This window comes from Fundulus heteroclitus, chromosome 10, assembly GCF_011125445.2.
Source record: "Fundulus heteroclitus isolate FHET01 chromosome 10, MU-UCD_Fhet_4.1, whole genome shotgun sequence".
Classification (NCBI taxonomy): Eukaryota; Metazoa; Chordata; class Actinopteri; order Cyprinodontiformes; family Fundulidae; genus Fundulus; species Fundulus heteroclitus.
In genome coordinates this window covers 26,719,184-26,731,734 of record NC_046370.1, presented here as the reverse complement: position 1 = coordinate 26,731,734, position 12,551 = coordinate 26,719,184, and the positions used below count along the sequence as shown (strand labels likewise).

Here is a 12,551-nt window from a genome sequence, read left to right as displayed (position 1 = left end):
CAGCACAGAAAATGTTTTTAGTAAAAAAATATTTATTATAAGAACAAAAAACAGATAACCAGTCCGCAGATACAAGGAATCCATACCTTTACTGTCTAATTCTAAGCAAATATTTATTTAAAGTAGACAGGCAGTGGAGACTAGGAGGATCCTAGGGGCTTTTGGCAACCTGCATCTCTCCTCCTGCAGAGCTGTCAGCATAAAACCATGAACAAATAGAAAATAATTAAGAGTTAATATTTTACCAAGTTAGGTTTACAAGAAAAGCCAGTCTTAGTGAAATGTGTATTTTTTTGTTTACAAGGAAAGTGAAAGTGCTCTGTTTTATCATTAGTACTGTGGCAAAACTGTTTGATTAATTCCTACAACCTGTAAATGGAGCTCTACTGCTCCACAAACTCAGCATTTTGATAAACTGACTGCACAGATTAAGTGCAGTAAACGCTGGAGCAACAGGGTTTTCCCACTACAGCTCTCCAGGTAGCTTGGCAGCGAGACCAGTCTGTGAGCGGAGCTCTGTCGCTCTCACAACGCCAAAAGCAGATTCCAAATCAGCTCATAACTTGATGAACTGTGTGCACAAATGAACTTTGGAAATGTAATTTCTTTCTTAAAAACATCTTAAAACTACTTTTTGTGACAAGGGTTAGGGTAGCTGCTATATAAGTACAAGTGTAGGGAAACCACTTTTATTTTATAAATCAATGATCTCAACTAGATTATTCATTATGTTGTGTCCTGTCTGTCCTGCTTGACCTGACTGCATGAATCTGGGTTACTGGAAAAAATAAACCTTTAAAAGTTTTAATCAAACTTAAAAACAATGAGCCATTAAACAGCCCGTTAAAGATTACAGAACGGATAGAAAACAGGCTGTAAGTGTAGATGTTTAACAGATTTTTGTCCTGGTCCCTGAACGCAGCACTGTGACTCTGTTCCAGATCACGATGTGGATTTGGGTGTGCACGTTGTTTCTCTCCACTCTCATCCACGGCGGCTGGACCGTTCATGGTGAATGGCGCTCTGATGAACCACACTGGAAATTGGACCCTGAAGTGGACATGAACATTGTGAGCACATGTTACACCTTTCTTACCTTCAGGTGGCACTGTGCTTCCTGCTTTCTGCAAAAAATCATAGTGAAACTCTTAGGGATGGTTCTAATCCCAAACAGGAAGAACAAACCTGAGTTTGATAACTTTGTATACATGACCTGGTGGACTTAATGAGCTCACCTTCTTCTTTCAACTTTTCCCTTACAGGGGACACCACAGCGAATAGTCTGTCTCCAATCTAACCCTATCTTCGGCATCTTCTCTCAAATCAACTACCTTCATGCCCTCTCTCACTCCGTCCATAAATCTCCTCATTGGTCTTCCTCTAGGCCTCCTGCCTGGCAGTTCCAGCCTCATCTTTCTACCTATGTACTCACTATCCCTCCTCTGTACATGTGCAAACCATTTCAGTCTAGCCTCTCTGGCTTTATCACCAAAACATCTAACATGAGCTGTCCCTCTGATGTTCTAATTCCTGATCCTATCTATACTCATCTCTTCCTCAGTGCCACTGGCTCTTAACCATCCAACACAGATGGTCTCACTATTGTCTTGTTCACCTTTCCTTTCAGTCTTGCTGGTACTCCTTTATCACACAACACACCTGACACATTTCTTCACCTCTTTTCCATACTCTCTTTTTCTCAGGACCGTTAACCTTAAGTACTTAAAATCCTCCACCTTCTTTATCACTGCTTCCTGTAACTTCATGGCTCCACTTGGGTCTCTCTCATTCATATACGTATTGTGTCTTGTTACGGCTAACCTTCATTCCTCTCCTTTCCAGGACAGACCTCCATCTCACTTGGTTTTCCTCCGGCTATTCTCTGCTCTGACCACAAATCACACTGTCATCTGCAAACATCATAATCCGTTGGGGATGTCCATCAACACACATCTCAGATCTGATCCTTGAATCCCGCTCCCACCCTGAATCCTGTGTCACACCTACAGCACACCTCACCACTGTCTTACAGTTCTCATACTGTCTGCTTTTCTAGACTTCCTCATACAATACCACAGCTCCTCTCTCAGCATCCTGTTATGTGCTTTCTCTAGATCTGCACAAAAACACAATGCAGTTCCCTCTGACCCACTCTCTACTTCCCCATCATCATTCTCAAAGCAAATACTGCATTTATTGTACTTTTTCTTAGTACAAAACCATACTGCTGCTCAGTTTCTTCCTGCTGACCTCAGTCTAGATTCCACTACTTTCACATAACTTGATTGTAAGACTCTTCAACTTTATTCCTCTATAGTTGCTACAACTTTTCCCTTGATCCTAAATTGGTACTAGCACACTTCTATTCCATTCCTCAGGAAATCTCTCATTATCTAAGATCTCATTGAGCAGCAAAGTCAGAAACTCTGCTGCTGTCTCTCCTAGACACTTCCATACCTCCACAGGACCACTACAACTTTTTCCTAACTGACCTCCGTCTCTTTATTCAGTAAAAAGTTACAAGTTCCTTGTTGTTTTATCAATAACAGCGTCCTTAAATTCATCAATCTTAGGAGTGCTTGAGACTTCTGAGGCTCCTCATGCACCAGGAGCCCTGTGAGATCAGGGTTACGGAACCCTACACCACCCATAGTCCTCTGTGGGTGTTTTCGCTGATGAAACTCAGATCCACCCTGATCAGTTAAAAGCTGACCTCCATGTTTTTTTCTTTAGAGCTCTGCCTCACAGGCATAAGTTGTCCCCTTGCAGTTGTGTGTTTTGGCTCTTGGATGTAGCACAGGAGCTGCAGCCTGAAGGTGTGCCACTTTGCTGGGAAATATTTTTGGCATGGTGTTAAATTTGTGTACCTCTGTCACACAGACGGAGATCATTCAGAGGTGGGGTTACCCTGCAGAGGACCACGAGGTTGTGACAGAGGACGGCTACATCCTGACGGTCAACAGGATCCCTCATGGACTCAAACACACACCAAGTCGGTTTCTGACTAAATTCAGTTTTTTGTTTCTTTTTACATCAACACCAATAACAGATGGGGAATAGGGAGTTCTTCCATCCATTTCTCCAACTGGTCTTGTTGTCTATCCTGCAGGCCCGAAGCCAGCAGTCTTCCTGCAGCATGGACTCCTGGCTGCCGGCAGTAACTGGATCACCAACCTTCCCAACTCCAGTTTGGGCTACGTGCTGGCAGATGCCGGCTACGATGTGTGGATCGGAAACAGCCGAGGGAACACCTGGTCCAAGAAACATAAGACTCTGAGCCCAGATCATGAGGACTACTGGAGGTTTAGGTGAGACCTTTCTACATATTCAAGCATGTATTAATCAGCCCCAGGATTGAAGAGAAATTCAGAGTTAATGTCTAGAAGAGACCATTAACAGACATTTACTGTTGTCGGTTCTGGATCATATGTCTCCAGATGAAATAAAATCATTCCCTGTGCTGCTCTCTCCTCCAATCAACACCAGATCTGGTCATTTGGGATCCCTAAGTGGAATATGTTTTGGGGGCCCTAGATATTTGTTGATTTCACGTGGTGCCGCACATGATTATTTCAACATAGCAAGAATGTTTGCCTAATACAAATATGATAATGATTGCATCTGTTTAAAGTCAATTCATAAACAACGCTCAATAAACCATGTTCTCCACAAGTAATCAGCGCTATAGTCATTTTCAGGTGTCCCACAAAAATACCATTTGCTTTGATTGTCTCACATCACCAAACAGAAATCCACCTTCCTGAGTCCATCACTGAAAAGAGTTGGCCGCTGTAATCTTGGAAAACATGGCCATCTCATAGGATAAAAAAGAATGCAATAAAACATATATAATGCTATATCTACATATCTGCCCTCAGTCTAAATTATAACAGGTAGCAAGCCATGTAAGGCAAAAAAAAAAACTTAAATGCTAAAAACAATCCTTAAAAACAAAACTTTTAACTCTAACTTAAACTTTAAACTATTCTAACCAGTAACAATTGGACATACATACAAATCGCAACAAGACAGTAATTTTTTTCTAACCCAATAAAAAATAAACATAAAATCCTTTTTCTGATTTTGACAAAATTAACAAGTATTTACAAAATAATAAATAAAAGGCAATGAGCAATAAATAAAACCCTTTAGAGAAACAAAAATAATTAGAAAGTAACGGTAAATAAATTACAAAATCTATTAAAATATAGTTTCAAATAAAAATATAATTTAATTAAATTCTAAAATCCTTGGTCTAAAATATCCCTCCATTGGTCATGAGGGGTGCTGGTGCCTATCTCCAGCTGTCAATGGGTGAGAGAATTTAGAGAGGCCAATTAACCTAACAGTCATGTTTTTGGACTGTGGGAGGAAGCCAGAGTACCCAGAGAGAACCCACACATGCACAGGGAGAACATGCAAACTCCATGCAGAAAGACCCAGGGCAAGGGTAGGACTCAAACCCAGGACCTTTTTCCAGCATGGGAACAGTGCTACCCACTGCGCCGCTGTGTAGCCTTTTCAAAATATCAGTTTTTTTTTAAATAGAAATGATGATCACACTGTGGGTTTCCTTGCTTTTATGGAAGCAAAATCAGCTATAACATCATCATATGAAATGTGGTTTCCAACATCATGGTTGACCAGTCACTCAGCCTCTCTTGCCCAAAGAAGGACCATAGTTTTCTGTTTTACTCAGTTTTAGCTTTTGAGTAGCTGCTGATTAATCCAAATTATACAAGATTAAGGTAGTTTCTGCGCTTTTTGCCGCCGGCAGTGGAGCAACAGTGAGTCAGTTTACAGTGCGTCTATCTCAGGGCCCCTAGTGGTCGCAGGGCCCTGAGCAGCCGCTTCATCTGCTTAATGACAAGTTTGGCTCTGCCTTCAGTATCAAGCCTGGGGGGCATCTCTGCCGTCAGGTTTTGGAGCAGATGATTCTGCATCAGACTGGTCTGGAACAAAGGGTTCTGAAATAAAGAATTTTGTATAAGATTGCTCAGGTGGTCCTGAGTCACATGGTTCTATATGAAATGGCTCTGGAACCGTTTGCTCTGGATCAGGTGGTTCTAGAGCATGATGTTTTTTTTCTGGTTCTTACCCTCCCCGTCTCTGTGTGAACAACAATGATGAAATGCCTTTGAAATATACTGCTATGGGTCAGTTGTTTCTGGTCAGATGGTTCTGGATGTGGTGGTTCTTGGGCATGATGTTTCCACTTTTTTGATCATCCTCTCTGTATGCCTGCAGCTATGACGACATGGCTCTGAAGGATCTCCCTGCGGTGATCAACCACATTCTGAAGGTGACAGGACAGGAACAGATCTTTTACGTCGGACACTCCCAGGGAACCACAATAGGTACCAGACCCAGTCCTGCTCTTCCTTCCTGTCTACAGTAAAACACTGCGTTCCAGTACGGGCTAACATCTGTCTTGTTTCCTAGCATTCATAGCGTTCTCCACACTGCCGGAGCTCGCCAGTAAGATTCGGCTGTTCTTTGGGTTGGCTCCTGTAGCGACCGTGGCGTTCACCGACAGCCCCATGACCAAACTGTCTGTTCTGCCAGAATGTATGATTTGGGTAAGAATCAGTTCCTGGTGACAGCACCTGTTTAGGTAGGACCTTCTTACAGGGCAGATGACCTGTGCTAACAGGGTTACAATTGGTTCTTCTGTTGGTGTGGAAACAGTGCAGATGAATTGAGCATGCAGAATAAAAGGGTCTGACCACTGGGGAGCAGCAGTGAGTTTCTCTGCTCCCTAAAAACCTGAGATCTTCTACAGATTTGATTCAGACTGAAAACATGATTTGTACCTGGAAGCTTTAATATATTATTTATATTATTTAATCACTTTATCAAAAAATTTCAATACCATTTTTTTTTAATATTGTGTCCTGTTTATGACCTATCATCACCCTTGCAGGAGCTGTTTGGGAAGCGGGACTTCCTGCCGCAGAGCAAGTACATCAAGTGGTTGGCTGAACACGTGTGTGCAAAGAAATTGCTGAGCGAGCTGTGTGGAAACCTCTTCTTCGTTCTCTGCGGTTTTGATGAGAAGAACCTCAACATGGTCCGTCCCTTTGACCCAGAGTATCAGAACGTTGTTCTGCTTGGTTCTACAGGAAGAATAAAGCTCAGTCATATATTCCTGTTACTGGCAGCTTTACACGGGAAAACATTTACTATGGCAAATGATGTTCATCTGTCATAAAATAAACATTTTATCAGCTGGACTGGTTTTAATCCAGTAATTGATCAGTCAGCAGCATGATCAGTAAGTTTACTGGTGTACGGTTGAATTTCAGGTGTTTTACTCAGGAAGATTTACTAATGTGTTCTAGACTCGGACTCCAGTCTACACCACTCACTGTCCTGCTGGGACCTCTGTGCAGAACATGGTCCACTGGTCGCAGGTATCTGAACAACATGAATATGCTTAATCCTGCCCTATCACACACCTTTAAAATCCACACTACATGAATAATTACATCTGTGACCACAGAGCTGACTGAACATTTTCCTGCTATGTACAGGCAGTCCATAAAGGGAAACTGATGGCATTTGACTTTGGACCAGAAGGAAACATGAGGCATTACAACCAGGTGAGTCTAAAATTGGAATCACTAACACCGGGACAGATCTAAGGTTTAACTGGTTCCAGGCAAAAACATAGTTAACTAAATGCAGGTAACAATAAGTTCTAATAGAGTCTAAGCCTGTTTCCTGTATGAAGCTTTAACACTCTGAGCTTGCTTTTTCTTCTGTCTAATTGGACATGTCTATCCCACACAAGCTGAGCATCTCTGTGAACCTCCTGCATGGCGAGGTTCCCTGTCCTGTAATGCATGGTCACATCATATTGCATACTTTCGTGTAGATTATGAAGGAACAAAGACTTAAAAGTGGGATTCCCCTCAGGACCTGGAGTATCACATCCCTGAAAATAGACCCTCCTCAAACAGTAGGAATATTCTCTAGCTTTTAAGTTTCTTTTGCAGAACTGCAAAAGCGTCTAGAGTCACAGAAGCCTGATCCCCATTTACAGAATAGTCTTCTGTTAAACCTTGGCTAAGAGCTAAATAACATTCACGAATCTCTGGAGGAAGGGCTTCAATGAACACATGAAGCCTCTGAGCTGTTTTTTTTCCAAATGCGCTTCAGTTTCTCACGAGATCAGGAAAAGGGCAGGTCAAAGAGAAAAAGCTTGACTGTGTGCAGATGATCAATAATATTTGAATACTGACAATCTGCATCTGAGTAACAAAGCCCCATCCACAGAACCCGCCCACATCAGCAGAGCGTCAGTGCTAAACCCTCTAAGTGAAGTATTTAATTAATAGGGATCAAATCAATTTGAATACATTCTGTTATCTGCTGATATTTTTGTTTGACGTGTAATCACAGACGTTGTCTTTAGCGTTTCTAATTTTGTTTATCTCTTGCCATGTCTTCCATTTGCCCTTCCAATGTCCTCCACGTGTCCCTTCTTCAGTCAACTCCTCCTGAGTTTCGGGTCCAGGACATGAAGGTTCCCACTGCCCTGTTTTCTGGGGGCCAAGATACTTTGGCAGACCCAAAAGACATGGCTGTTCTTCTCACTCAGGTCAGTCACCTCAACAGTGTCACCTAGTGTTGGGTCCTCCTAGTAAAAACTGTAGGTCTTTCAGCTGGTCCTTCAGAATAAAAGTCACAGGTTTATTACATCTCCACACAGCAAAAACTCCAGTGCCCATATTCACAACGATTCTCAGTCCTCTCAGAGAGCTCCTGACTTAAAATTCCTGCCAAGGACTTTTAGCTCAACAATGATTCAGATGGTTGCTGAGAGTGCCAGCCAGATTGATCATGTGTACCGCTCTCTGTTCTGCACCTTATCAATCTGGGCCCACTCCTATCGAATCTGTTCAGCGAAAGGAGGGACATTCGGCCGAACTTTCTGACCTGATTGGGCCAAGTGACGCCTAGTGCCTGCCTACCAAAGGTTGGTTTTAGCCAATCACGTTATCAAATGAAAATGTTGTAAGCAATAGGTGCCATGAGAAACCACAAGTTAGGCAGGTCAAGGCACTTCTTGTTTGTTGTTCTTCTTTCAAAGAAGAAATCGTGGAACAAAACAGATGTGATGGCAGCAGCTACGCGTGCGTCCTCCTGCACTGCCTTGTCTATTTCGCTTCGGCTGTAGGCTCAGCAGCTCTTGCTTTCGTTACAGTTTTATGTCCCGCCTCAAACCGTAATACTGCAATATGATTGGCCTGGACAAATACCGCGAGAATTCAGCTCGCAGGCAAGGTTAACTCTGAGTAAGGAGACAACAGAAAATCTTAGTGAGGTGTGATTGACCCACGTTGCTAGGTGTGACGCTGTCTTCTAGAGCTGTGATTGGTTGATACAAGAAACAAACAAAAACCAACACAAATGCACTCCTAGTAATCAATGGAAATCAACCGACTAGATTGGATTAAGAAATGTGTGACATGATGATGAAACTTAACAAAATTAATAATTGTCGGCATCAAAATATCCTCATCTTTATTTTGATTTGCTTGTATTGTTTACTCACTATTACATTACATTAACCCGTCAAGCTGCCTAAACAAATTATTTTTCCTCTATTGAGGTGATCTAATTTATCTTATCTACAAAAAATATTCTTAAACTAGTACATGGAAGAGGAAGTATGTTAACGGAATATGATGAGGGATAAATCTATAAATGGAAAAGGGTTATATTGTCACTAACTTAGTATATGGTATGTATTGTATATATTTATGGGTATAGGTTTTAAAGATTTGAATTTACAAGGATATGTATGTTGTGTATATTTAATTTTGTGATTATATATTTACATGGATATTTGTGAAATGTATATATATGGTACATATTTATAAATGTGTATTATGTAGTTGGGATATCTGTGTAGTCACTAACTGAAGAGTACCGTAGTTAAAAAGGCGTGGGGGACAAAAAAGTATTGTACTTCTTCCCATTACTTTTTCGTGCCGTGTTCCGTGTTTTATGTTTTATTTTTTTTATCATTATTTTGTATGTACATATAGTTACATACATTTTATTTCTCTTTTGATATGTATACATGTTTAAAATAAATTAAACTATTAATAATTGTCTGATCGTTATTGAAGTTTATGTGCTCCTTTCATCCATTGTTCAGGTGGTGGGTCAGCCAATCAGCTCTTAAGACAGTTTTAGGCTTGATAAACATTTTTTCACTTGAGGAGCTCTCTTAAGGACTTACTGACTTATCTTACCGATATAAAATTATAATAAAAAGCTCTTAATGACGTAATTTTCCCCAAAATGGCGTCATTAAGAGCTACTTTTAGTCTTAGGATTCTTTGTGAATACGGGCACTGGTTTTCCACTGGTTCTTTACGTTAAAGGTCTCAGGTCTATCTTTATTTAAAGTTAGCCGTGGACAGTCAGTGGCTGGATGGATGTGGTCTTCTTCAGGCTTTCTTCTGGTTGTAAATGATGTTATTGTTCCTTATTGGCAGAGATGATGAAAACATTCTGTCTCCCTACAGGTGTCCAACCTGGTCTACCATCAGCATATTGAGCACTGGGAACATCTGGATTTTATCTGGGGGCTGGATGCTCCTGAGGTTATGTTTCCGTCCATTCTGAGGCTGATGCAGGAACACCATTAGAGACACACGGGACACATAATTCCTAACGGGGACCAGCAGAGTTCTGGATGTGTGGACCGGAGGTCCAGAAGCCAGATTTAAATCTGGAATGTTTTTTTTTTTTTTGCTTTGTTTTTATAAGGAATGCAGCACCAGGCTGTTGCAGATGGAGACAACAGGTTTTCAGAAACAAAACAGCAGCAGATTGTCTCAGTTTGAGTTCTGATATTTTCTTATTTCTGTTCTACAGGTTCTCCCAACAAACAGAGAAAGAACATGTATTCTTTCATCTCTGAAGTGGGTCCAGGCTCAAGGTTTTAGAACGACGAGCAGAGTTCAGTTTTCTAGTCCAGAACCAACTAAAAGCTCTGCCCAGGTTTCATTAATGGTCCAAATGCATAGGTTTTATATTCAACCAGCAGCTGACGGATTAAAGACTGACACGCTGGCTGGACGGTTCTGATGAAAGTGGCAGAATCTGCATAGGAACACTGAGTGTGGGGTTGGTATTTCTGCATGCTGAAAAATCACAGAACGATCCTAAGATTTTAGTCAGAACTTCACCTGATGTTTCTAGGTTTATCAGAAACCAACGTCACCTGATAGAATAACTTTAAATGCTATAATCAGACCTTTGGTTCAGTCTAATTATGTTCAGATTAGACTGGTCTGAGTTTCCAACTCAAATCTAGGTAAAACCTTTAGTGTGAATTAAAGCTGTACAGCTGTGCAAATGTGAATTCTTTATTTCAGATATTAATTCAGAACCATATCAGAACTGGTTCCTTCCAGCAAATCCTCTTTCATGAGAAATTCTGGACATGTGGGTGAAGTTCTGAGCTTCACAGGTTCTGTTTGACCTATCTGCTGTTTGTGATCTCCAGCTATGGACTCTACTGCTACTGCTCTGATTTCCTGTTTGAATTTCCAGCAATATTCTTAAAGACTTTGCACTGAGACCTGCAGGTGTTTGTTTTACCATTATCTGCTCAGAAACAGGAAGAACCATGTTGTTCACAATGAGCTGTGAATTAAAGCTGCTGTTTCATATCCATATTTCAGTGTTTGTTTGGGACTAGAACCAGAATTTCAGTTTGGACGAGTCTAAAAGGTTCTGGTACTTTGATTCAGTGATTTTCAAACCTGGTCCTCAGAACCCACTGTCCTACATATTTTGTATGATTGCGTGACCTCTTCAGCAGCCATCAAGGGCTGCAAAGCCCACTTCATGTAACACAAAACACGCAGCACAGTTGGACCCTAGGACCAGGGTTGAAGACCACTGTTTTAACAGACCTAGAAACGGAAGTATAGTTCTGCAGATGTTGAACTGAAGAAACTTGCTCCTTCAATGTGAAACAGTCAGTAAAAACAGGAATAGGATAGGCTGAGGGAGCAGATCTGGGAAATTCTGAAGCTAAAAATAACCTAATGACAAGAAGAAATGACAACAAACACCCACAAATTTAGAAAATAAGTGCTTCTTTAGACTGAGAACAGATAAGAAAACATAAGAATCATCTCTGTCAAAACTCATGTCTGATTTAGACATCTGAGTACTTCAAAGCTGAACAAAAATCAATTTCCTTCTGGAGACTGGGTTTAAACAGTTCCCCTCCCACAGATTTGTTTTGTAACACAAAACTAAAATCCTTAAGTAATTTTCAGTGGCTCCACTCAGTAAATCATAAAACGACATATAGTTAATCTGATGCAGCAGCAAACTTGTGGAAAAGTTTAAGAGAATCAATTAAGATACAATTTTAAAAACTTACAGTTTAATTTCTCCTGTGACATGGACATCAAACTGCTGTATGCAGTCACAATGCTTAATAATACTGGGTGGGGCATTATTTTGGTGATTTAGCACTTGTCATTCATCCAACATACTCTGAATGCTGACTTAGACCAAATGACTGATCTGACATAACAGGTGTTTGGCTGGCACAATAAAAAACATTGTCCTAATGATTAAGGATAGTGAATCTGCAAAACATGATGGGTTCTAGGCAGGGTCTTTCCCTGTGATCAAACAGTCCACTCATTCTTTGTATAGTGTGCAATCCAGGGCTTATCAGCTTTCCGTTACTGTAATTTTCAAAAATTTGTGAGAACATCCAAGTCAAAAACTGTTTTAAATTTGCATTTGGATCCTTTGTTGACAGTTTATTTTATTTCTTTTTGTATTTTGGCACTGCCCTTTTTTTTTCAAAACAGTGTTACATAAATGAAGTAACATTCCACCCGTGCAGGTTATTATCAGGCTTAGCCAAAGGGAAAATACAAACATAAGAAACATTCTTAATTTTCTAAACAGCAAATAGAGAAAGGAAAAATAAACATGAACAGTGGCTCAGACTTTTTACATTCTATGAAACTCTGGACGCTGACAGCATAGAAAAGCATGTTTACATAAAGACCCTCGCACCCCTTAAATCTAAATTGCTAACAGTTCTTACCCAACTTGTTTTAAATCGGTCAACAGAGGTCTTACCTCACAGGTTTCACATATTCTGTAAACCATATTCAAAAGAATTCCAAGATCTGGAATCGGTGTGAAAAAGGAAGTTTTTCAACAACATAAATTGTTTTGGTAATCTCAACCTAAGCCAAACTAAGCAAGACATGACCTAGTGAAGGAACATCTTGATCCAGTGTAAATTTTAACTTCTGCCGCTCTGCTTCATGAACTATTTGCTACCAACACAGAGTGCCACATTGTCTTTATTAACACTAAATAAAAACATTAAAATGTCAGTAATGGGTTTAGTTTGACATCTACACAGAGATTCTCTACACTTCACCCTTAGTCACACTCGTTTGGCATCTATATAGAGAGATAATGTAGCTAAAATGCCGAAAAAAACAAAAACTGTCGGCTTAGCAACAAAGTGTAGAAATAATCCA

The 12,551-nt window shown here is 40.5% G+C and overlaps 1 protein-coding gene across 1 annotated transcript; it reads left to right on the top strand.

The window, feature by feature from the left end:
• The first annotated feature begins 925 nt into the window (after positions 1–925).
• On the top strand, positions 926–10,700 carry lipf (lipase, gastric). Its single transcript, XM_012849916.3, has 10 exons — positions 926–1,070; positions 2,881–2,992; positions 3,110–3,308; positions 5,248–5,357; positions 5,443–5,579; positions 5,924–6,070; positions 6,342–6,413; positions 6,534–6,602; positions 7,493–7,603; positions 9,543–10,700. Exons 1-10 carry the CDS (start codon positions 948–950, stop codon positions 9,663–9,665), a joined length of 1,203 nt encoding a protein of 400 aa, XP_012705370.3. The 5' UTR covers positions 926–947; the 3' UTR covers positions 9,666–10,700.
• Positions 10,701–12,551: the final 1,851 nt, after the last annotated feature.

Coding starts and splice junctions, on each gene's coding strand:
- lipf (XM_012849916.3), top strand. CDS start 948: ATGTGGATTTGGGTGTGCACGTTGTTTCTCTCCACTCTCATCCACGGC. Junction 3,309..5,247: donor GAGGACTACTGGAGGTTTAG/GTGAGACCTTTC, acceptor GTATGCCTGCAG/CTATGACGACATGGCTCTGA. Junction 5,580..5,923: donor TGCCAGAATGTATGATTTGG/GTAAGAATCAGT, acceptor TCACCCTTGCAG/GAGCTGTTTGGGAAGCGGGA.